Raw genomic sequence first — 26,381 nt, forward strand, 5'->3', positions numbered from 1 at the left:
AACATGACAATATCAATTAATAATGTAATAGTTATTATTCATATTACAATAAAAATAAGTTATAGTAACAATATTATATTCTATAAAGCAAATTAATGTACAGCAATATTTTAATATAACTGAATATTTATATAAATATTGCATTTATTTAATATTATGTAACTAGTATATTAATGTACAGCAATATTTTAATGTAATTGTGTATTTATATAAATATTGTATTTAGTATATTAAGAATGAATCAGATTATAACTAATATAAACACACAATCACGAAAAAGAATGAATATAATAACAGACTCAACATCATATATAAATATGCATTCACAAATAGTGAATTAAAGCATTCGCTCATTCATTCATTCATTCATTCATTCATTCATTCATTCAGTGTCTGCGTGCTAAAATAAAATACACTGCCAGATTCGGCCGCAGGATGAACAGCGTGTGATATAAGCACACACTGCAGATACACACGACAGCAGGTGGATGTGATGCTCTCAGTGAGCGCCATCATATTCTGCACAAACACACACACACAGTCTTACCTGCAGATCTTCAGACGCAGAGGACGAGTGTTTGACTCCGCGCAGCATCGTCAGGACCAGGACCAGGACCAGGATCCGCCTCGATCAGGCTGAGAGGCGGTGATACCGATACGATGATGATCACAGGAATGAACGGTGAGAATGAAGTGTCGAACTATGGCTGTGTGCCAAAACCTACCGAGTTTCCTACCTAGACAACATTTTAGGGCAACATTATGTTGCTTTTGTCACGTTGCTGCTCCAATTGAGCGGCATTTTTGGAGAAAATGCTAGGCGCATGTAGGGTGTCCACAAAAATCTCCTGTCTCGGAAGGCGCTTGTGATGCCTAAAATGCTGTCTAGGTAGGAACACAAGGTTTTAAGACACAACCTAGGCTATTTGTAAAATGTGCATCGAGCGCCACTCACAGGCAGGCACGCGCACTAAACATGTCTTGCAGCATCAAGTTGTACAGAATTTTAACTCGTTTAAATCTTTTTTTGTTTTCTGGTGTTATATAACATATAATATAGTCTACATTAAATACAGATTTGTTGGAAAATGTTGCCCTTTTTACTTTAGATATTAGGCAAATTCAAATTTTAAATATAATGTTTAAATGTAAACATTCTGTTTATCATGCGCGCGCTGCGACCTTTCGATTTCGACTACGTCGAAAATTTACGTCGAATTATTATTTTTTAATTAAACTTCAAACAGTGTACAGTCAGAATTACAATAATAGGGGGCAGGAGAGGTGGTGGCTAATCATTATGTAAATATATTAAAGGACTTACATATAGACAGTTTTAATTGCTTTCTTATGTGAATGAAAAATAGTCTTGTAATATATTTTAAGTTCTTTTTCAAAAACAAAGGTTGGATTTTACTGTACTTAATTACATATGTTCAATTTAATTTTTTTATTTTTTTTTTATTTAAGGGCATAGTAAAACCAAATAAAATGTTTTTTAAACAGAGAAAAAGTGGGGTCTTTCTCCTAGATAATACTATAGCCTGTTTGAAATGTTCTACGTCAAATTAGAAACGGGAACGTATGGGAAGCCAAACACCAAATGTGTGACAAAACCTCGCAGTGTTACAGAACTCGTGCTATGGCAGCGCAGGGAAGATGTGTTTTAGGAATGGTCAGCGTGTCGTCACTCACAGTGAGAATCAATGATGCCACAACATTGCTTAGCTTCTGGTTGTAAAAACGCAGAGATTTAAATTCCCAAAGAAGTGTTTTGGCCATTCGAATGGCGGACGGCATACATATAGCGACACAAAGAAACAGACACTAACAGGGTATGTTTATATGCAGCGGACAACGTGGCGACGGCGTGAACAGCATGGCATATGGGGCGGGGCTACATGTATCACTCCACCCACAATCGGTCTTATTGGTAACAGTAATGATGTTGGCGCCTCAGCAAGTTTTCATTCTATCACTGCATGGTGAGTAGACCAGTACTTGTATAATTACAATTTTAAACCCAACCCAACCCAGCGGCAAGCTGTTGTGCTTCAGCCTTCATGAAATTATGATGTATCACTGTATTAAAGGGATACTGCACTTTTTTTGGAAATAGGCTCATTTTACAACTCCCCCAGAGTTAAACAGTTGAGTTTTACCATTTTCGAATCCATTCAGCCGAACTCCGGGTCTGGCGGTACCACTTTTAGCATAGCTTAGCATAGATCATTGAATCGGACAATACCATTAGCATCTCTCTCAAGATCCGAGCAGTCCCCAGCTCGGTAGCCTATTTTCAGGCGCTGCGTCATATCATTACGCCTGCTGCACTCATGGTATGGCAGCAAAGTTTCTTGATTATTACGCAGGAATGAGAGTATAGTTCCTAGCCATATCAGCCTAGAAAATCGCAACTTTACATTTCCGTCGGCCTTAGTACACGATGTAACTACAGAAGAGTCAAGTTTTAAATAGGAATAATATCGAAACTCTTTGGTCATTTTTTTGAGAGAGATGCTAATGGTCCTGTCCGATTCAATGATCTATGCTAAGCTATGCTAAAAGTGGTACCGCCCGACCCGGAGATCGGCTGAATGGATTCGAAAACGGTAAAACTCAACTGTTTAACTCTGGGGGAGTTGTAAAATGAGCCTATTTCCAAAAAAAGTGGAGTATCCCTTTAACAACGGATGGGCCGCTGTTTTCAGTAATGGAGTGTAGTGGTGCTGACTGTACTAGCCACCGTAAACTCCAGCGCTCTCACCAGGGCCACTGCTGGCCAAAAGGCTGCCTTGAGCAGAAGTGTATTGTTGTAGACATAAGTGAACAGTAGCCATTAAAATGACTCAAACTACATAGATAATAACAACGAGGCAATAATAATTGGTTCAAAGAACGTATCAAAAGCAAGTAATTGTATGGTTTTATTGAACAACACTGTTAAAATACATAAAAAAATCATCTTGTGGACATGACTTATAACAAATGCCTGCAGAGGGCGCCAGCGGCCTGGTGATTGTTGTTGTTACACTTTACAGCATGATCAAATCCTTGTTTAATATTTTAAATATTGAAATATTCTTTGCGATAGAAATGCTACAGCCACTACAGACATTTCTTGAACAAGAACATGTGGACATCAAAACATGCAAACATGATATCGCGGTGAACAACATTTACAGCATTTTAGCACTTCCGGTTCCATCGTCCCGAAGTCAATGGGTTTTTTGAATGGGGTTTGGTTAAATGGCTGAAATAAGGTCTGTAGTGAACACAAGCTCAAGACACTTTCACGTTTTATTCTACAACATAAAATACACCAATATTACCCCACTTGTGATTTTTTTTTAAGCGGTTACGTGTCTTTAAAAAGGCAGTTGCTAGCAAATGGCTAAATGGGACTACAGAGGCGGTCGAGGAGATTAAACGTCATCACACCGAAAAGGTAAACTCAGTCCCCTGAAAGAGTTGTTGGAAGCGTAGTGATGGTGACCTTGAAGTCGTGGGACCGTGGTGTAACTTAGTTCATTTATAGCCTAAAGTTACCTTTAGCTTTTTACTTCAGGCGACTGCATTTGGGCTTCAAAATTCAGAAAAGTTGTGTTCATCTGTGATAATTATCTTGATGGACAAAACGTGCAAGTATCATAAACTTTTGTTGATCATAGAGCTTGTTTAGCGATAATCTAAAAGCCTATGGAAAAATCCTATTGGGTTTTTGTCGAGGGAACCAGCGTGATGCGAACTACCGGTTGGCCTACAAAGAAAGTGACGTCATACCTGCGCCACTCTAATCTCCTGTGTTAGCATGGGATTATAAATGATAGCAATATGCTATGCTATATGATGATTTTTAAATTGTTTTAATTTTTCGTGCAGCCTTAGAAAACGGTCTAATAATACGGTTCATGGATTCTCGTCTGTGGAATGCGCCACTTCCGGTATTTTGCCAGTTAATCCGGTATTTTCCCGCGCAAAGTTGTCCATCAATTATGATTGTTTGCAGCGAGACAGGGATAACTGCACGTCTGAGTAATAGGCTACAATTGCTACAACATAAATTAACCCTTAACCCAACCCCGCAGCCTAACAGACAGCTTTCACGACCAACAATAAAGACCTTTCTACATGCCCCTACCTTTCGGCATTACTCCAAGCTGCAGATACCCACACTTGTTTGCAGCCAGCCAGTGGATGTGTTGCTTACTCCGCTATATATGCCTGTACGCTGCGGCTGTTGATTGCCTTTCTATGATAAACTCGTGGCTGAAATGCCATTCATTCCCGACATGAGGAACGTGCAGCATAGGATTGTAGTCAGATTTACAGTAAAGTCTACCCGCTATCTTACTCCTCTCTCGGTTTCCCTGCCTATTGCGGGCACTGAGATCACTAGTTGTCTTAGTGCTATGGTTGTTCCACTGTGCAGTGCGACAAAGCTGGAAGACAGAAGGTGCTTCTGAAGCCTATGAGAATTATTTTCTCTAGCCTCTTGCCTTTAAGTAGCGAGCTCCATATAAAAAGCACAGGTTGCTGACTGAAAAAAGACTGACTGCCGTTCAAACACTAGAACGCCCCAGTGTTACGAGTGCATTATCAGAAGCTCCCTGTCCGCTGATCGTGCTGAAACAGATCCTCTCACAGGTTGGCTGGAGGTCTAATCTTGTACATCTGGAAAGTACCAGCTTCTATATTCAGATAGCCCTCATCACCAGTGTTCCTGAGATTGCTTCATGGGCACAGCGTAACACTTTGTACGTTCTTGGAGTGTGTGAAATGAACTTTCCCTTCTAAAATGAGAGGAGTTTGCGCACTGAATGATCTGGATGATTGACTGATCATGGTTCATTTAGAGAGTGTGTTGAACTATCACAGGCTTCTCCCACTCAACCATACAGCATACCCCCTTATTAGCGAGTGGAACTGGGCTTTATTTTGATGTGATCCCACCTTTCACAGGGGTTCTCCCAATCTATTTACTTCCGGCATGACTGCTGTCTTATTGGTATTTGGGAATTATATTGATAAGTCCTGTGATGGATAAAGTACCAACTTAGCCGCTACTTTTTTGTCGTTCAGGTGCGGCGTTCAACTAGGTTTGGTAGCTCAGCACTGCCACAGCTCGTGTTAAAGACTAGTACTGAAGCAAGAGCCCCTTCTACCAGGCGACTCTATGCTCATAAATGGAGAGTCTTTGAGAGCTTGTGCAGTTCGAACAATGAGGACCCTGTGAATTGTCCGATTCCAGTTATGTCATTCTTGCAGGAGCGCTTAGACGGAGGCCGTGCATCTTCTATGCTCAAATCTTACGTTGCCGCTATGTCAGCTTTGTCAGGAATTGATGGTCGGCCAGTTGGCAGGAACGACCTAGTGGTCAAACCTTTGCACGGCGTGAGATGGCTAAACCCTCCTCGCCCGTCTACAATACCCACTTGGGATTTGGCGTTACGTTTTGGATAGTATATTTGGATTTGGCATTATATTGTGTTCTGCGGCGCATTATATAGTTCCCGCCTCTAATGCATGAGCTTGAACACCATTGGCCAACATAGAACAATGGTGTTATTACAATCAAGCTTCAGTCTTTCTAGTTGAAAGGTGTTTGCCAAGTCAACTTCTGTTGGAACGTCTCGCTCCCTCATCGAGGCTACGTTTAGTAACCGGAAACGTTATGTTGTGTGCAGAGCTCTTGAAAGTCAGATTGCAGTGATCCCAACGATATTGTACCTTTCTCACGTTATATAGACGTGGTGTGGATTTCCCGTTCTCATAGAATTACGATTATTAAAGGTGCAGTATGTAATGTTGACAGCTAGTGGTTGAAATGGGTACTGCAGTCCAGATTTTGAATATTGGAGAGTTGTTTCTCCCGCCACCTTCTCCTCACACGGGTTGCCAGGTTGATGCAACAGGAACGAGCGCAATTGACAATGGGAAGCGATGAGCCTTACACTGTATGTTGATCAGTTAATGTATACTACGTTTGCAATAGCTTCCATGTCTGCAAAATGCTTTGTTTTCCATGAACTGCCAACCCGGGGTGTCGAAATACAACGGGAGTGGACGGGATCAAACAGACCAAAACAAAAACAGACATTCAACACAGAATGCACATTTCAAAGTAGAATTACTGGCTGCAGCATGGTTTTACAGAGAAATAAGTACATATTCTTAAATATCTGCAATCATATTATGGTATTTTTATGCTTTAGTACAGTCAAAAAACATACTCTACCTTTAAAACTTTATAGTTGTCATTTTATTAATGTCCTTCCTTGGTGTGAACGGGACTTTAGTCAAAGTGTGTTCAATAAAAACATAAAATGTATTTAAATAAATTATATATATACTGTAATGCATATTAATTAATTAATATATTATCACTTATAAAAAAAAAGAAAAGTGAAAAAAGAAACAAGTGTAATATTTGTATTACAATATTATATTTGTAATTAGAACGTTTCCAAAACAGTTATGTAGCACATCAGTATCAACATAAAGGACATTTGTTTAAATATTCAAAGTGCTGTATGATATTTGTTTAAAGGAAAACAAGCAGTTTGGTATCATCTTAAAACAGAGATTATTCAAGTGTTAAATGACCACTGGGGAACATTTAACAGACCCTCTCTTGGCAATCGGGCAGGGTTAGCAGTCCTGACCCTCAGTGAAGGGGTTACAAAAGAAGGAAATCCACAACAGAACAGAAACCCCTGACTGTGTGTAAACAAATATGAACAGACTGTAACAATTGACCATCAAGAACACATGGAGAGAGTGAAAGCGCTCTCTGATTGACCTTGCTTGAACAACACCTTTTAACTTCCTGTAAACCCTTGGATTTAAACATATGCTTGTTGTTGCTTGACCTTGCTTGAACAACACCTCTTAACTTCCTGTAAACCCTTGGGATTTAAACATATGCTTGTTGTTGCAAGTGCTATTTCAAGATTAGGTTGGTTGGCTGATGCTATGACGAGTGATGATAAAACATATCTGAAAGGAGTTTGGATTCACTGTGGGTACAAGAAAATCTTTAGCTGTCAACGGAAAGTGAATTCTTTAGCAGAATATGGGCACGATTAGATTTGCATCACCACCACCAGACGGCACCGTTTCCCAACAATAGCAGTGCAGATGTGTGACTGCCATGAAGAAAAGTCCTGCTCACATTTCACTCCAAATTTAAGAAATCAATTCATGAGAATTGGGGGGAAATGAATTTTAAATATCATCTTTTCTTTCTGCAAAACATTTTTTTTTATCCAATCGATTTTGGGGTGAAGTATGGCTTGGTCATTTTCTTGACAGATTTAGCGAGATTCCCTCGTGTTAGTGCTTGTAAAAATATGACTGCACAGAAACACAGACATTGACCTTTCGGACATTAACCTATTCAAAATAACACTGTTACACAGGAAGAGTGCAAAGATATCAAAAGTAACATTACTGTCAGTAAAAAAAACAACATAAATGACATTAGTTGGATCTGTAAATGAAATTGGTGCCAAAGTTGATACTAAATTAAAAAATACGCTATAGGCTACTGCTCTTATATGACATATTACTTTGTTAAGTTACTTCTAATGCCAGAAAAAGAAATGAAATGATGATATCCTATGACACCACCTTTATCTTTGAAACCCCGCAGGAGGTTCAGCTGTTGGCCTGCTTTATAAAGGCCATCATGACAATAAGAGATGGATTTGGTAACCTTGACCCAAAACAACAATTCAGTAACAGAAAAGCAACTCTTTCTCCATCAACACTTTCCTACATGAGATGGTTCTTCCCTTTTGCTTCCCTTGCTCGTAAAGCACCTCAGAGGTGTTTGTTTGTTTAGCTATTCCATTACAATCTATTTAAACTCGCCTCATCCCTTTGAATCCAGAGACACTAGTCTTGGATTCTTCCGCTTATGTGGGGCTTCAGATGGGGATGTATTTTAAAGGCACTGGGACCCAGAAGACAACCAGTGCAGTGGCTTCCCACTTCTTCACGCTCAAACCACCGGAATTTGGCTTAACTCTCTCCAGATCAGGCATTTGAGATAACATGCCTGGATGCAGCAGCGCCCGAGCAGAAGACCAGCCTAGACTCCATCTCTCTCAGTTTTTGAAGGCCCCGTAGCGGCTGGCTTTGCTGATAAAATTCTTCAGCAGATCGTGGTCCATGTCGGCGAAGGCCTGCGTCTGAGTGATGGCCGTCAGGTGGTTAACGCAAAACTTGAAACAGAACTCTTCCAGATCCTGCACATGAAGAGCGGACGGACTGATTCAATGAGAAAGAGAACCACCACCAAAGACCTACAGAATAATATATGAAACCGCAAATATATGTACATGTTTAGGGCTCTGTTCCAAAACCTAGTGAGCTGTCTACCTAGACGATATTTTTAGACATCATAGGTGTGCTAACTTTAGGTGTAGTTATTATGGGGGTAAAAAAAACAATCCAGCTTAGTGTTGTGATATTTTGCATGGGAATGTTGTATTGATCTTTTCAGGGCCTGAATTTCAGCCTGGAATTGCGAGTATTGTGCATAACTTTACCGTAAGCTCCGAACATATAAGGGCCAGATTTACTAAACAAGGCAACTTAGCGTGAGAGCGCAATTCCAAAAAAGTGCAGATGGGGGTGGAAAGTTCAGCGCGATCAACTGAAAAAGACGCAGCCGGATAATTTCCATAATGACCAACGCAATCTATCAAGAGCAGCGCAAATTAGCATCTGGTTTAAGACATGCTTTTTTGGGCGATAAATAATACTGGTAAATTGACGAGCGCAAACCTAGTTAATCACCTGGCATGATTCATTTAAAATCTCTCCTAAAAGTCTTTCTTTAGTAAATCCTGACAGTAGTTTTGATGGGGATGGGATGAGGGTGTGAAAATGATAAGAGAATACATTTTTGGGACATCTTTTTTCCCTTAAAGGGGCTATATGTAAGAATTTTCATGTATTAATCGCTTTTTTTATTGCCAATGTTTGACTTGCTTTTAACGAATCTTAAAAAAACAAAACCTTCCCTGACTTCCTAGGTTCTCTATGAAAGCCTGGAGACTGTTTTTTTATGTGAAGGACTCGGGACGTTTTTGCCAGAAAAAAACAAAAGGATGTGACGCGCTCCCGAGAGCCTCTCTTCCGTTCAGCGACACGTGAAACGAATGCTTATACAATGTTCAGGATAATAATCCTGAGTCATTCTGTACTGTACTGTAATGTGTCATGCAAAGAAAAGTTTCATTCAAACTATAGTCTCACAGACAGATCTATATAGTCTATAGCCTCAAATATACTTATTAATCAAACTATCATAACAGTGTAATTTTAATGATGCCGGTGAATCGCAGATCTGCAGCAAACATATCCACATCGCTACGATCATATGCTTTCTTAACTGCTGTTTTCTAATTGCACCCATTTTTGTTGTGTTTATTTTGTTATTGAGAGGAAAGTGTGCAGCACGTTTACATATTCATCTGAACGTTGATCGCAGAGTGAACGCCGTCTGGATGTTCGTTAACAGTATAATCACTGCGAAGGTGTTTTCAACTTCTTTTTACTTCTAATCAAAGAATGAAAAAGAACTTCGCCAGGAGTATATAGGGACCTTGAATCACGTTCAGTCTCTTGTATGTTTTGTGAGCACGAGCAATAAGTTGCCGGCTGCAGTTCAGTTAATGACCACCGGTGTCGCTAATAACAAGCGCTTCTGAATTATGCATACTAGCAACTTTTAGAAGAAAATTACATTAATTTGTACTGATTACATTACTGATTTTATGAAGATTCTTGCTGAAGATTCACTAAATGAAAAACACCCCATAGTCGGTTTGTGCTGCCTGAAAATTGCCATTATAAGTTCAAAAATAAGAAGAAAATAGTTCGAATTTTAGGATGTTTCATGAACCCAGCCTTTGAACTTATGTGTGGCAAAACAAGGGTCAACCATTGATTTGATACGGGACGCATCATTTATCCTTTAAATATGGGACAATCCCATATTTTATGGGACGGTGGCAACCCTAGAGTATTGGATTGTTAGCTTAGCAATATGCTAACATCAAACTCTGCTGAATCAACTGTGAATGTGCTTCGTATCAGCCATTTCCAACAATATTTGCATTTACGTATTTATTCCTTAGTGTTTTAAGTCATCAGCTTTAAGTTTTTTACAATCGCTTGGAAACATTTCTCTTGGGTCACTTTTTCAAAGCTCTTCACACAGTTAGCACAACAGCAGCATATGGATCATTTACCAGTGTTTTGGCACGAAATGCCTTCAATGACTTAATTACATTAATTATTTTCTTACTTAGACAAACTCTTTATACCTACAGGCCACTTTGCACATGCTTGTATACTCTTTTCAAAACTGTTAAACTTAAGTTCAAAACCTAACATAATACAAAGCTGAAAAGACAGCAGTTTGCTAAATTTCTACAGTAATACCATTTTGAAATATTCATTTTTAGATTCGTAATATATCAAAACAATTAGACTCAGCTGAACACCTACACAAGTGTTAGTCTTTCAATTTCATTACAATCTAGACAAAAGGTCAACACTTTTTTTGTGTGCTGTAATATAAACACGGACCATGTAACTTAAACTGCAGTTCATAAACAGTTGAGAGTGTGATTCTCGAAACATTGTGTAATGCTCCTGTTGTTAGTGTTTTTTAGGTTGTTGTTTTATGAGTGACATTGTGTTTATTGGGTGAAAAACTTTGCTAGTGTCACAGAAGGATGAGTTGATTTGAGACATGAATTAAGTGTTTTGGTAGTGCTTTTTGAATGTAAAATTAACTGCTGTGCCAAGTAGGCAGCTGCATATAGGAAAAAAATAATAATAATAACCCTAAAAAATTCAAACAAAAGGTTTCTCAGCTGTTTTTGGTAGTATTAGGTGTCCTTAATAACATACTAAAAGTTTACCAAAGTTTGAACACTAGAAAGGTGTAATTTTCAAGATGGCGTCCAAGATGGGCAGGAAGCCCTTATAATATCCTAACTCCTTCATTATTTGACCTAGCCAAGTATTCTTGGTGTCTAACCCCATGTTTTCTGGGTCTGTGAATCCATTGGACTTGTCTAAATTCTTTGTTTGGGGTGAACCAGAGATGTAAACGATTTAGCCTATGTCATGTAACTCCTACTCAGTACTCTGATCTAGAAAAGATTAAGGAAAAGCTTAGCATTTGCACACCATTCTCTCCCGACCCATCTCCGAGAAACATTGTAACTGGTGTTGTTGCCAAAGAGGAGGTGAATGTGCATGAGTTTGAGACTGTTGGCAATGAGATCATTGAAAAGATTATTGGAAAACCCGTTTTTGGAATATCCTTCAAACGGAAAGACTGGACAAAAACCCTTGCAGATGACTCCACCATCAAAGTTGCCCAAGACCGAACCATTGATCCTGCTTTGCTGTTCCAACGGTTCCTGATCATGTCGAAAACTGAACAGTTTTCACTGGAAGATGTAATAAGCTATGAGCTCTGCTCATTTCCTGCAGCCCTGTTCGAAGGCAAGGTAATCTTCCGTAAAGCCAACAAGCCCCAACTAGCACAGGCAGTCACTGAGTTGTCAAGCAAAAAATCTAACAAAACTGTCAGAATCAGAATCAGAATCAGAAAGAGCTTTATTGCCAAGTGTGCTTGCACCCACAAGGAATTTTTCTTGGTACTGAAGCTTCCAGTGCACATATACAAATACAAATACAACAAGAACACAGTAATACAAATTCTAAGAATGAAAATATATAAAAAATAAATAAAAATAGTATAAAAGTAAAAAAGTAGGGTCACAGTTGGGTTTAGTCTGAATAAACATTTACAGATTATGAACATATTTACAGTATTTTGAGTAGTATGAATAATATAAATATCACCTGAATTAGAGAATATTACACTAGACAGTGGGAGTCTAGCGCATGTTACAGATTATAAACATATTTACAGTATTTTGAGTAGTATGAATAATATAGATATAAATATCACCTGAGTTTATTGCACTAGACAGTGGGAGTATTGCACTTACAGGCATATGCTTTGGGGGGCATGTTAAGTGTTCAGAAGGGAAATGGCCTGTGGAAAGAAACTGTTCCTGTGCCTGGAAGTTCTTGTGGCCAGTGATCTGTGTCGCCGTCCTGACGGTAACAGTTCAAACAGGGGGTGTCCAGGGTGAGTGGAGTCTGTGATGATTTTACCTGCTCTCTTCCTCACTCTGGAAGAGTACAGGTCCTGGAGGGTTGGCAGGGGGGCACCAATAATCCTCTCTGCAGTCCGGACTGTCCGTTGTAGTCTCCTGATGTCCGATTTGGTAGCTGAACCAAACCAGACAGTGATGGAAGTGCTTAAGACAGACTCAATGACGGCTGAGTAGAACTGGATCAGCAGCTCCTGTGGCAGATTGAACTTCTTCAGCTGGCGAAGGAAGTACAGTCTCTGCTGGGCCTTTTTCACAATGGAGTCAATGTGATTTGCCCACTTCAGGTCCTGGGAGATGGTAGAGCCCAGGAACCTGAATGACTCCACTGCTTCCACAGTGCTGTTCATGATGGTGAGAGGGGGGAGTGCTGGGGTGTTTCTCCTGAAGTCCTGGATTCCATCCCACCAACTGAGCATTGTGTCCTTGACGGTAGCTCCCTGGTTCACCGCTTGGCATGGAAAAAGGGTGACAGTTACGGTGCCATTGCACAGTCATATGCAGACTTTACCATACGCCATTATGGTAAAGCAACAGTCGTTTTTGATGGTTATAGCGAATGTCCTGGAAAATCAAAAACACAAAGCTGGTGTGCACATCCCAAACACCCAGATTGGGCTCAGGTGCAGGACAACTGAGTGATATAAACAAAAATAAAGAAGTGTGAAGTCCGCACACTGACATTAACTGCTTCCAAATGGATTTATTTAACTTTAACAAGGCAACGTTTCGACCCTCAGGTCTTCATCAGGCACAATATCAATGTGAAGTAAAAAACAACCTTAAATAGACACAGGTGATCACCCTAATTGGGCACACACACGCAAAAACATGTAACAAGTACAGATCATGTGACAAGTACAGATCATGTGACAAGTACAGATCATATAAAAATAAAAAAAAATAATTAAGTCTATTCACTAAAGAAATAGTGAGAAAAAAAAAAAAAAAAAACAAGGGGGAAATTAGTGTCAACAGATGAAATAAGTCACTATAAAAAAGGCTTAATATCAAAATCCTCATTCAATCCTAAAGGTGACAAAGTATTTAAGGTGTAGATCCAAAAACATTCCCTTTGTAATAATTTCTTCTCATAATCTCCTCCTCTTGAGGGTTTTATGACCTTTTCGATACCGATATATTGCAAGACGCTGACATTGTGACCTACTTGTCTAAAATGAGATGCTATAGGACTACGCATATCTCCAGTCCTAATGTTGCTACGATGTTCACTAATGCGAGTACGCAATTGTCTGGACGTTTTACCCACGTATGCAAGACCACAAGGACAACGGATTAAATAAATCACATGAGTAGAAGCACAGGTAATGGTACCCCGTATCGGAATATTACGACCAGTGCGTGGATGACTAAAAGATTTACATTTGTGTGTAAAAGCACACTGGGCGCAATTACCACACCTGTAATTACCTGGAGGAAGAGTAGGAATGCATTGTTTTATACGTGAAGGATATTCAGATTTTACAAGCAAGTCACGAAGATTGTTTTGACGTTTAAAAACTAGTTTCGGACCATTTTTAAAGACACCTGATAATTTAGGATCACTTGAAATAATATGCCAATGATTATTTAAGACTCTGCGAAACTCTGCACCTAATGCGGAATACTTCGTAGTACAAATGGGGGCATTAAAAAATTGCGTTTTATTATCATGCTTTGTTCGTAATACCTGCATTTGAGATGTCTCGTCGAATTTCTTTTTGGCATTCTCAATCCATTCTTTTCGGTAACCACAAATTCTTCAGAACCCTGAGACTTCGGGAGTTCTTTGGTACAAATGAACAATCGTTCCCATCTAATGATGTTCCGTCTGTTACCACACAGGGCAGTGTTACTCTTGAACAGTCCATGGCTCGTCTTCCTTTCAAAAGAAAATCTACCTTTATTCCATCTAAGAATAGAAATTCGTCCTTGGATACTTATTGTAGGCTTGTGGAATTTGATGTAAAAAATTTACTTAAGAACAAAAGGCAATATAAAGTCTACAATAACTTGTCGAAAATGGAGAGGGATGCTTTATTTGATCTTAGCAAAGACAATACTGTGATAGTGCGTCCTGCAGATAAGGGTGGAGCGATTGTACTTCAACGAGCTTCAGATTATGAAAAAGAAATTCGCAGACAATTGAATGATCATGTTTTTTATGAAGCCTTACCTGTTGACCCTACTAATAAAATGAAAGCGAGTATTCATTCTAAGTTATTGTCACACTTTGAAAACGGAGAGTTCAGTAAAAATGAATATGATTTTCTCAAAGTAGATTTTCCAATTACACCCATTATATATACCTTGCCTAAGGTTCACAAAGGACTAGATACCCCTTTGAAAGGTCGTCCTATTGTGAGTGGTATTGGTAGTCTCACTGAGAATATTTCTTCTTATGTGGATTTTTATATCAAATCATTTGTACCTAGGTTGTCATCTTATGTAAGAGATTCTATGGATTTTATTGAATCATTATATGGTGTTGACTTTTCTGTTGATGATGTGCTTCTTGCTACTTTTGATGTTCAGAGTTTATATACCAACATTCCTCACACTGAAGGTTTACTTGCTCTAGAACAATTCTTAACACAAAGATATGTGAATGAAAAACCCAGCACAGCATGTTTATTGGATTTAACTAATATTGTCTTGACTAACAATTTTTTTCGTTTTCAAGATGATTTTTATTTACAAGTGAAAGGTACTGCGATGGGTAGTAAAATGGCACCTAATTATGCTTGCTTGTATATGGGAGTTTTTGAAAATGACTTCATTTTAAATGAGTCAAACTCTTTTTTTCCTAAGATTTTGCTTTACAAGCGGTATATTGATGACATTTTTATGATCACTAAGGCTACACCTGCAGAGATGTTGATGTTTTTGGATTATCTTAACTCAAGGACTGAGCATGTGAATTTCACTATGGAATGTGATCCAGTAAGCATTAGTTTTCTTGATGTTCGTGTGTACATATGTGATGGGAAACTCCATACCGATCTGTATCGAAAACCAACGGATCGTAATACTATCTTAAGGGGCGATAGTTTCCATCCTAGACCTTTAATTAGGAGTTTACCTATCAGTCAATTTAAGCGTGTGCGCAGAGTTTGCAGCACAGATGAATCTTATACTCAACAATCCACTGATTTAACAAAAAGATTTTTGAATCGTGGTTACCGAAAAGAATGGATTGAGAATGCCAAAAAGAAATTCGACGAGACATCTCAAATGCAGGTATTACGAACAAAGCATGATAATAAAACGCAATTTTTTAATGCCCCCATTTGTACTACGAAGTATTCCGCATTAGGTGCAGAGTTTCGCAGAGTCTTAAATAATCATTGGCATATTATTTCAAGTGATCCTAAATTATCAGGTGTCTTTAAAAATGGTCCGAAACTAGTTTTTAAACGTCAAAACAATCTTCGTGACTTGCTTGTAAAATCTGAATATCCTTCACGTATAAAACAATGCATTCCTACTCTTCCTCCAGGTAATAGTGTGGGGAATTGTGTTATTTTAGGAACGGTTCATATAGATTTTTGCAACTGGTGTTTTTTTACTTGCTAGGACCCCACTGAATACAAAACAACCTGTTTCCAATTTTTTTCTTCATTTTTAGTGCCAAAATTCAAGATGGCAGACAATATATGCAGAAAAATCACAGAAAATAAAATATATAATCTTGTCACTTCTATGAAGGCTTTAAAATGGTAAACTTTTTGATGAATGTATTCCTAATAAGGCAGACAAGTGAGACCCAGACTATTTTAAAAATATTTATTGTATTGTTTGCCAAAAAATTGGGCAAAAAAAAAAAAAAAAAAAAAAAAATTATCTGAAAAAAATGAAGAAAAAATAATCTGCATTTTCACTAGTTAAAACGATAGTTATTGATATCAGAAATTAGATTTCTACTAGTAACAATGGCAATTTTTGATATCAGGAATTACATTTAGTAACAATGCTAATTCTTGATATCAGCATTTACATTTTCATTAGTTAATAACCCCTCTGGGCTTCTTCGGTCAAAAACGGACGAAAACTTAAACATTTTTAATTTTTAATTGTTTTTTGCTTAATCGGAATGGGATGACACTTGGTAACTTTTGTTGTATTAGCTATGCGAACACACACAAAAATCATGGACATGATCCGGATATGTTAAAGGGTCGTAAAAAAAATAGTCACACTTAGCTTCCTGCCGGTCAAAAATGACCGACATAGGAAATGAATGGGAAATACGAAAAAAATACGAAAACTCAGAGAAACTTTTGGTGGTACAAACTACAAATCAGCCACTGGGCAGAAAAAAAGTGCACAGCAATAAAGGGGTGACACTCTAAAACAACAAGAGTGCAAATATGACACCCCCCCCCCCACACACACACACACAAACACAAACAAATTATGCTCCAAACTATATAAAAACTATATAATCATAACTCCAAAACCGTTGCAAGGAGAGTCAAAAGGTAGGTATCATTTGAAAGAACTCTTTTTAAATTTTTCTAAAATATAAATTAGATTACATTTGGACATTGTCCTGCCGAGAAACGGCTGATAAAAGACAAAAATATATATATAATTTTTATTATGATTTTGCATATCTTTCTTATTTGTCATGGAATAACTCATAAAGGAAATAAGGTAGGAGGAAAATTCGTTTTTAGTGAAGTCCCTCTAGATGTTAGCTGCATCTGGATAAAAAATAATAATTTTTGGATAAAGGAATCAAAAGTTACAGCATTACAGCTTTTTGTACAGTCTTTGACACCCCCTCATGGGCATTTTTTTCTCCATGAAGAATATCTTGTCATAAAAGCAATAGATTATGTTAATTTTGGGCTCATTTTAATTGTAATAATATGCTGTAAAAAATAAAGTGGTATTTTCAATTATCTGTGAATGCTTCATGAGCTGTATGATGTTTTTGACACATTGCAGTACATTATTTTATAGATTATGAAAAAAAGAAATTCTATTTATCGGCAAATAACTCAGCAATACTTAAGTTTTTCAAAGTGGATACATTCACTGTTCAGACTCTAAGCTTTCAAATGACATCAACTTTGTGTTAATCAAGGCAAGATTTTTGAAAAATATGGTGATGAATATTTTCGCAGCTAGGTGGCGCCTGCTGGCGGTACACTCGGTTTTAGAGGGATTACTCAGCACTCCTTAGGAGTTAATACATGTAATTAGATGCATTAAAAAGCTGAGATCCTAAGCTTTAAAGTGATATATAATTTGTGAATTTATGAATTTAGGAATATAATAGAAATATAATTTTTGATATCAATAATTACATTGTTACTAGTAAAAATGGCAATAATTACTGATATCAATAATTAAATTGTCACTAGTTGAAATGTCTATTCTTGATATCAACAATTGAATTGCTACTAGTAAAAATTTTCATTTTTGATATCTGAAAATGTATTTCTGATATCAATATAATTTCAGATATCTAAAATGTCTTTCTTACTAGTAACAATCACATTCATGATGTCAGAAATTAACATTGTCACTAGTGAAAATGGAATTATTGATATCAAAAATGAACATTGTTACTAGTAGCAATTCAAATGTTGATATCAAGAATAGACATTTCAACTAGTGACAATTGAATTCTTGATATCAAAAATAAGTAAGAATTGTATTTCTGATATGTGAAACTGGAATTTCAACAAGTAAGAAATCAATTCTTGATATCAACAATTGATTTTGAATGGCAGCCTATGGTGACATTTCACTAGTGAAAATACAATTACAGATATCAAGAATTAGTTTTTACTAGTTGAAATTCAATTGTTGATATCAAGAATTATCATTTTAACTAGTGGAAATGTAATTCCTGATATCAAAAATGGCCATTGTTACTAGTAAAAATCTAATTCCTAATATCAATAACTATCATTTTAACTAGTGAAAATTTAGTTGTTGATATCAAGAATTCATATCCTGCGAATGATTAAAAGTCAAAATGGCTTGCCTATTGCTATTCCCAGGATATAAATGGTTAATATCAAGAATTATAGTTTTTACTAGTTAAAATTGAATTGTTGATATCAAGAATGAACATGTTTAATAGTTGAAATGTAATTCCTGATATCAAAAATTGCCATTGTTACTAGTAGAAACATTATTCCTGATATCAAGAATTATAATTTTAACTAGTTAAAATTGACTTGTTGATATCAACAGGGCTGGACTGGGACAGAAAATCGGCCCTGGCATTTTGGCCCAGACTGGCCCACTACATATGACCATAAACACCACCCATCTTTGCACGCCTTTGAATATGTTTTTGTTCAACTCCTATTCATTAAAACCACTAATGCCATGTAATGAGTGAGTAGGAACGAGTTAACAGGTGAAATATGTACAAAATTGTAATTTATGAATACAATTGAACTATACTCCACAGTGATGCATCCAAAAAACAAGCTATAAGCTGCATTGGCATAGCAATACCAGTGTTTCCCGCAGGATCTTGGGATCCCTCTAGGGGGGTTCGGGGGTTCGGGGGCATCATTTTTCACGCTATTTCTCTGTACATTCCTTGCGTTTCTTCTCCATCTCTCAGACTATTTTGACAGATACACTGCACGCTCACTCAAAGCCCAAAAGGGGGAGGTGTTTAAAGATGTGATTGGGCCAGCCCACTGTCAATCAAGAAAACAACCAATGGGCCGCTGATCTACGGGTTTTCACGGGTTTCAAAAAAACTAACGCTTACTTTTTTTTTTTTGACCAATGCATTACACCGGCACTAACCCAGCGCCGTCAATTAAACAAAACAAAACGAATGGGCTGCCGATGTACAAGTTTTATGGGCCATTAAAAAAAAAAGTATTAGATGTATCGGCCCAAAAAGCACGTCGGCCCACCGGGCATTTACCCGGTATGCCAGATTACCAGTCCAGCCCTGGATATCAAGGATTCATATCCTGGAAATTAATTCCAATTAATTCTATCCTGGAAGTTAAAACAGCTTGCCATACCTCAGAGACTCTGAGGAGACATGCACCAATATTGAAAAGTCAGACAGTGACAGTGACAGTGAGAGTGATGAGGATAAATACTTGAGTGACAATGGCTGACTGTTTTGTTGAACTCTTCAATAATGAAACAAAATGCAGATTTTCTTTTTTTTTTCTTTTTTTCCAATGTTTCTATTTTTTTCACCCAATTTTTTGGCAAATGATCCAATAAATATTTTGAAAATAGTCTGGGTCTCACTTGTCTGCCTTATTAGGAATACATTCATCAAAAGTTTACCATTTTAAAGCCTTTATAGAAGGGAAAAGATTATATATTTTATTTTATGTGATTTGTCTGCATATTGTCTGCCATCTTGAATTTTGGCACTAAAAATGAAGAAAAAAAATTGGAAACAAGGTTGTTTTGTATTCAGTGGGGTCCTAGCAAGTAAATAAAACACCAGTTGCCCAGGCTGGAAAAATAATTTCCCTCTTCCTGAAAAAGCTCAAAAGTTTCATTTTGTTTATCGTTTCCTAGTAACAAAGGCTGGCTATCTTTCCCATCTTTCCATTGGCTTCATGTAATCCATTCTCCCCAATAATTTTCCATGTCATCTGATTGTTAACAGAATTATTGTGGTGAGCGCAGAACATTATTTTAATTAAAATGATTATTAGGTTATATGAAGGAAACTTTTAGCCTAATCAGTCAATGCGTTTTTCCAGGCATGCCAATAAATAGCATAATGGTGGTTACACCCATCATTGGTTGATAATCATGATAATTCATGTTACCCATGGTCATATTTATTACCCAAGTCAATCAGTTAATTAGAAAATGTATGTATATAATGATATACCTAACATATATCCAATTGAAATGTTTAAAATGGCGATTATTTGCAATTTTTGGTGATATGTCCGCCATCTTGGATTTTGGGCCTGTGCAGCCCGGGAAAAAATCGGAAACAGGTAGTTTTGCAAACTATAGGGTCTGAAGAAGTCAAAAAACATAATTTGCAAAAATCTATATGAAATGTTCCAAACACTTTATTTTGCTACATATGGCCCTGCACTATAATTACAGGTGTGGTAATTGCGCCCAGTGTGCTTTTACACACAAATGTAAATCTTTTAGTCATCCACGCACTGGTCGTAATATTCCGATACGGGGTACTATTACCTGTGCTTCTACTCATGTGATTTATTTAATCCGTTGTCCTTGTGGTCTTGCATACGTGGGTAAAACGTCCAGACAATTGCGTACTCGCATTAGTGAACATCGTAGCAACATTAGGACTGGAGATATGCGTAGTCCTATAGCATCTCATTTTAGACAAGTAGGTCACAATGTCAGCGTCTTGCAATATATCGGTATCGAAAAGGTCATAAAACCCTCAAGAGGAGGAGATTATGAGAAGAAATTATTACAAAGGGAATGTTTTTGGATCTACACCTTAAATACTTTGTCACCTTTAGGATTGAATGAGGATTTTGATATTAAGCCTTTTTTATAGTGACTTATTTCATCTGTTGACACTAATTTCCCCCTTGTTTTTTTGTTTTGTTTTTTGTTTGTTTTTTTTTCACTATTTCTTTAGTGAATAGACTTAATTATTATTATAGTTTATTATTATTATTATTATTATTATTATTATTTTTTTTTTTTTTTTTTTTTTTTTTATTATTATTATTTTTTTTTTTTTTATCACTATTTCTTTAGTGAATAGACTTAATTATTATTATTTTTTTTATTTTTTTTTTATTTTTTTTATATGATCTGTACTTGTCACATGATCTGTACTTGTTACATGTTTTTGCGTGTGTGTGCCCAATTAGGGTGACCACCTGTGTCTATTTAAGGTTGTTTTTTACTTCACATTGATATTGTGCCTGATGAAGACCTGAGGGTCGAAACGTTGCCTTGTTAAAGTTAAATAAATCCATTTGGAAGCAGTTAATGTCAGTGTGCGGACTTCACACTTCTTTATTTTTGTTTATAGCGAATGTCCTTCCATCAAAGACAATACGCATCAGAGACTTGGTGAAAACACTCACCCCATCGTTAACTTCAATGCAGAGACTGAGTTTGTGGGAAGAAAGGATGATTTCCTTTCCAGATCTTGCAACAAACAAGGACTTATCAATCTTATGAACGAAGAGCTGGAGAAGAAGGGCTGCACTGTTATCAATGCCTCAGGTGATGCAGACGTGGACATTGTCAAAGCTGCAGTCAAGGCCTCAGAACATCAGCCCACAACCTTAGTAGGGGAGGATACAGACTTACTCATTCTACTTCTCTACTATGCTGGGACGAACAATAGAGGCCTCTATTTTCGTTCAGACAAGTCCAAAGCTACTAAAGTAAGTCCTGGGTAGTGACTTGTGTTCCCAGTTGCTGTTTATTCACGCCTTCACAGGATGTGATACAACTTCACACATTTTTTGTGTTGGCAAACAGATAGCATTCTAGAAGCTTGTGAATGGTGAATCTACCATCCAGTCCTGTGCAAATGTGTTTCTGCTCCCACATCAAGCAAGGAATGTCATAGAGGACCATGGGACCAAGGCAATGGCAGTGTTGTTTGGCGGCGAAAGAGTACCGATTCACTTGCCTCTTTGCGCTACAACCTTTTTAGCAAGAAAATCGTTACTGCCAAATCATTTGTTACCCCAGAACGTCTGCAACCAAATACCACTGCCATAGAGTTTAATTCCAGATCATGGTGTGGATTGGAAAGGAAGGTGACATGAACACAGTGGATTGGGGATGGAAACTGGTGAACAACCGGTTCCTGCCAGTTATGACCAGTAAGACTGCTGCCCCAGAAAGCCTCCTGCAGATGATCCACTGTAATTGCACAACTGCCTGCCGAACACAACGGTGCAGTTGCAGGGCATATGGACTACCATGCATGCCTGCTTGTGGACCATGTCAAGTTGGGAATTGTGAGAATCACTATAATGGGAGGAAGAGTGTGACGACTAATGGTAAATCTAGTCACAAATAAAGGTCACAGTGCAATAAAGTATGGGGTTAGCGGTACTGAGCCTTCACGTGGCAGCCCTGTTTTGACAAATTTTACAGTAACACACAGTTCTAATGAATTTATTCTTTATTGAAATCAAAAGATTGGTTATGAACCACAGAAACCACCAACACTAGGCAAAACGATATGAGAAAGGAGAAATATGCAATTACTTAAGGGAAATTGTACTTATTTTTCGCAAAAATATGCTTGTAACCAATTTCTTTAATATATAATTGTACTTGTAATCACTTATCTATCATGCAAGTATGCTAATTAGAATATTACATGGCCAAACCATGCATCAGGCACCAGTATTCCTGGTCTAGGAGGAATACAAAGGAGTAATGGTAATTTTAAAGGACCTTTCTTGGAGTCAAACTTTGGTAAACTTTTAGTATGTTTTAAGTACATCTGATACTACTGTAAACCACTGAGAAACCTTTTGTTAGAATTTTTTTTGGGGTCAAGCCATATTTGTAGCTGACTAAAGATGAAAGTTGGTTATGAGAAACTGTGTGAAGAGTGTGAAAAATGATCTGGGAAACTGAGAAAAATGGTTTTGTTAGACACATCTTTTCTGCACTTCATGTGAGCTATTCAACCAATATCTGTGTTCTTTGCATTTTTCATTATTAGTGTACCACGTCGTTAGCTTAGCAGCAATATGTTAGTTGAGTCGTACTGTGTACTTCACATGAGCTATCTTTGAGTATTGAGTTGTTAGCTTAGCATCATCCTAATGTTAATCACTGACGTTTGGAACAGGACCTATATGTAAGTGGATGGATATACGGCTGAATGATCGAGTCTCACCCGTGCTTCATACTTGACAGCAGCTGAGAGCAGTGTTACGGCGTTCTCCTCTGTGATGCCTCTCTTGATGGTCTCCTGACACAGTCTTTTCAGACGACTCTCACGGTAGTATGTGGCCAAATCCAGCAGACCTGTACAATGCAAACCATCACAGGATCATAAAGACCAAACAACATCATCACTTAGACGTTTCAGCATACGAGTGCTGCTCTAGGGGGCAGTTAACAAGTCTTTCAGCGTGACATGCTGGACTCCATCTAAAAACATTTTAACCAGGTATATATCTGTGTTCAATTGAGTTCAGAGTGTGATATGGCCGTCAACATGAAGGGGTGTTTTACCAATAGCGTCCTCAGGTGGGAGGTTGATGGTATCAGTATACAGGTATTCCAGGAATGCGCGATACACCAGATAAGAGAACTGATGTATCTCTATGGTCTCTTCATCGGTCTCGTTCAGCAGTGCTCGGAAATGCTCACACCTACCAACACAACCACAAAATGCCATTTTTTTTATTAATGCTATTTATTTTTGATGTTTGTTAAAAATTCCATCTATTGTAAAAAAAAATTTTTTTTAAAGTCATGTTTAACAGCTCAGAAGAATAATTTGTTCACAAATGAACAAAATATGTTTGTTGTTAGTAAAAAAATAACGAATATGTGCTGTACATGTGTGACTGAGGGACTAAGAGACAATTCTGAGAGAGAGAGAGAGAGAGAGAGAGAGTGTGAGAGAGAGAGAGAGTGTGAGAGAGAGTGTGAGAGAGAGAGAGAGAGTGTGAGAGTGAGAGAGAGTGTGAGAGAGAGAGTGTAAGAGAGAGAGAGAGAGAGAGTGTGAGTGAGTGAGATACAATTTTAGAGGTTTGGAGCCGTGAAAAGTGTGGGCCGAAAAATTATTGTCGCTTAGAACTCCATTATAGAGGTTTTTTTTTTTTTTTTTTTTTTTTTTAAATCTGTTGATAATAATTAGACTATTAACACTTCAGTGCCCTCCAAAGGCATAATTTAGGTGGTTTGGCATGCAGAGATTGTGTGTGTGTGTGTGTGTGTGTGTGTGTGTGTGTGTGTGTGTGTGTGTGTGTGTGTGTGTGTGTGTGTGTGTGTGTGTGTGTGTGTGTGTGTGTGTAAGAGAGTGTGTGTATGTGTGTGTGTGTGTGTGTGTGTGTGTGTATGTGTGTGTGTGTGTGTGTGTGTGTGTAAGAGAGTGTGTGTGTGTGTGTGTGTGTGTGTGTGTGTGTGTGTGCATGTGAGAGAGAGTGTGTGTGTGTGTGTGTGTGTGTGTGTGTGTGCGTGTGTGAGAGAGAGTGTGTGTGTGTGTGAGAGAGAGAGAGAGAGAGAGAGAGAGAGAGAGTGTGTGTGTGTGTGTGTGTGTGTGTGTGTGTGAGAGAGAGTGTGTGTGCATGTGAGATGTGAAAGAGAGTGTGTGTGTGTGTGTGTGTGTGTGTGAGTGTGTGTGTGTGTGAGTGTGTGTGCACATGAGAGAGACTGTGTGTGTGTGTGTGTGTGTGTGTGTGTACATGAGAGAGACTGTGTGTGTGTGTGTGTGTGTGTGTGTGTGTGTGTGTGTGTGTGTGTGTGTGAGAGAGAGAGAGAGAGAGAGAGAGAGAGAGTGAGTGTGAGCGTGTGTGTGCGAGTCTGACATGAATCTGGTTCTCAGTCATACAATGCAACAATCATATAAACTATTAAATGAATAATGCTTATGTGTATTTCGCTTTAACCCTTACAAATTAGACAAATTTTTTAATCATTGTGTACGGCCACAAACTCCTCTAGCATTATTGACATCGGTCTGTGACATGTCTTAGTTTGCCCTGTATTATGTCTAATTTGCACTGTATGTTTTTACAGCTTCCTTCTCATTGTCCTGTCTGCACTTGCATCACCGACTCTCATTTTTTTCGACAACTGGAAAGAAAAACAAACTTTAACTATAGACCTGCTCTCATAAGATACAGACAGAACACTATATTAAAACAGTGACTGCAGAGACAAAGAGTAATACTTATGCAACAGTACGCAGTCAGGAGTGTGTCTGAACATGTTCATGTCAACAGTTCAGCTGAATAGAGAATGTGTTTAATGATGGGAATGATACCGAAGGGGAAAACCCAAATCTTCTGTTGACTAATCACACACCAGGAAAGCATGATTTTTACTAAAAAGCCAAAAGCCTTTAGAGATTATTTGATTGCAGGTTTCAGGTTACCTGATTTTAAGAAGGGCTTTGTGCACGTGAATGCACTTCCCATCAACCAGGAACTTTAGGTCAGAGATTTCTGGGCTGTCAAACTCTCGCTTTAGCGACTGGGCAACAGTCAGGTAGTCATCTCCATCTAATGAGCAGAAAAGAGTCAGAAAATACAACATAAAACAATACATCTCACAGTGAAGCGTCCTGTTAGGAGATGGAGAGTTCTAGTTGGGTTTAACAAATACATATATATGTATGCTATCGCCGATTGTTTAAAAACAGCCGATGATCAGGGCCGATTATATCCTGTCAATCAAAAGGGTGTGGAAAAACATGTCAGACTGCAAATCATACTGTGTGTGAAGAAAATCTCGTTGAATTTAGAGCAAGTTAGCGCGACAATAACGCTTCAAGAGTTACAAAATAGCAACAATAATGCAGGCTTTATTTGACCCAATGCGTCACCCCGTAGTTCAAGCCAGGGTTGCCAGATCTGTGTTTTTACCCACACTTATTATTAATTATCCAATAATCGCCAGGAGCTCTGCGCTCTGTTACTCCTGATAAGAAACAAAGTCTCAGTTTTCAAATTCTGTTCAATTTATCACGAAATTCAAGTGTTTATGAAAAAACTACCTTATGTTGTGTACTACCATTTCAGCTTTTATTTGAGAGTAAATAAATATTATATCTGGAAATAAATAGCAGTTTAATAATATAGCTCTGTTGTTAATTTTAACCTCTAATATTATAGTCTACCAAATGAGAGGGTATTAGTGTCCAGCATTATTTGGGAGAGATTGTTTTACCTTAAGAAAAATCAAACTATCAGCATCGGCCGATCTCATTCTGAATAATCTGTGGAGAAATTTAGTATCGGTACATCTGTGATATGCACCGATACTAAATTTCTCCGCCGATGCCGATAGTTTGATTTTTCTTTAGGTAAAAAAATCTCTGGTGCACACCAATTAGTACAAGTAACAATAAAATTGCTATTTTTTTTACATTTGACAGTAAAGCACTAATTATGAGTTACTGATAATAAGAAAAAAAAGCAGCTATTTGGACTAAGTGTAAATAGCGATAGATGTTTTTTACCATAAAGGGATTGTTCACCCAAAAATGAACTT

At 37.8% G+C, this 26,381-nt stretch overlaps 2 protein-coding genes across 4 annotated transcripts in view; both read right to left on the reverse strand.

Annotated features, from left to right (window-relative positions):
• The window catches only part of mtus2b (microtubule associated tumor suppressor candidate 2b), a 46,296-nt gene extending 45,707 nt beyond the window's left edge, over nucleotides 1-589 (reverse strand). The window contains exon 1 of the mRNA XM_084419237.1: nucleotides 548-589. The gene's annotated coding sequence lies outside the window, so the exon portion shown is untranslated. The remainder of the gene's footprint in view (nucleotides 1-547) is intronic.
• A 2,569-nt stretch (nucleotides 590-3,158) lies between these two features.
• rcbtb2 (regulator of chromosome condensation (RCC1) and BTB (POZ) domain containing protein 2) overlaps nucleotides 3,159-26,381 on the reverse strand; it is a 47,890-nt gene continuing 24,667 nt past the window's right edge. Inside the window, exons 9-13 of one of the 3 annotated variants that reach the window (XR_014628753.1) lie at nucleotides 25,264-25,390; nucleotides 23,394-23,533; nucleotides 23,053-23,183; nucleotides 6,873-8,252; nucleotides 3,159-6,802 (exon numbers count right to left, since the gene is read on the reverse strand). Coding sequence is in view for 2 of the 3 variants with exons in the window: in XM_084419239.1 (XP_084275365.1) it covers nucleotides 8,112-8,252; nucleotides 23,053-23,183; nucleotides 23,394-23,533; nucleotides 25,264-25,390 (539 nt within the window). In the remaining variant the exon portion in view is untranslated. Of the gene's footprint in view, nucleotides 8,310-23,052; nucleotides 23,184-23,393; nucleotides 23,534-25,263; nucleotides 25,391-26,381 lie in introns of all 3 variants that reach the window. The other 2 variants (XM_084419239.1, XM_084419240.1) reach the window with 2 other exon arrangements.

This window comes from Rutilus rutilus (genome assembly GCF_951802725.1).
Source record: "Rutilus rutilus genome assembly, chromosome: 9".
NCBI classification, from domain to species: Eukaryota; Metazoa; Chordata; class Actinopteri; order Cypriniformes; family Leuciscidae; genus Rutilus; species Rutilus rutilus.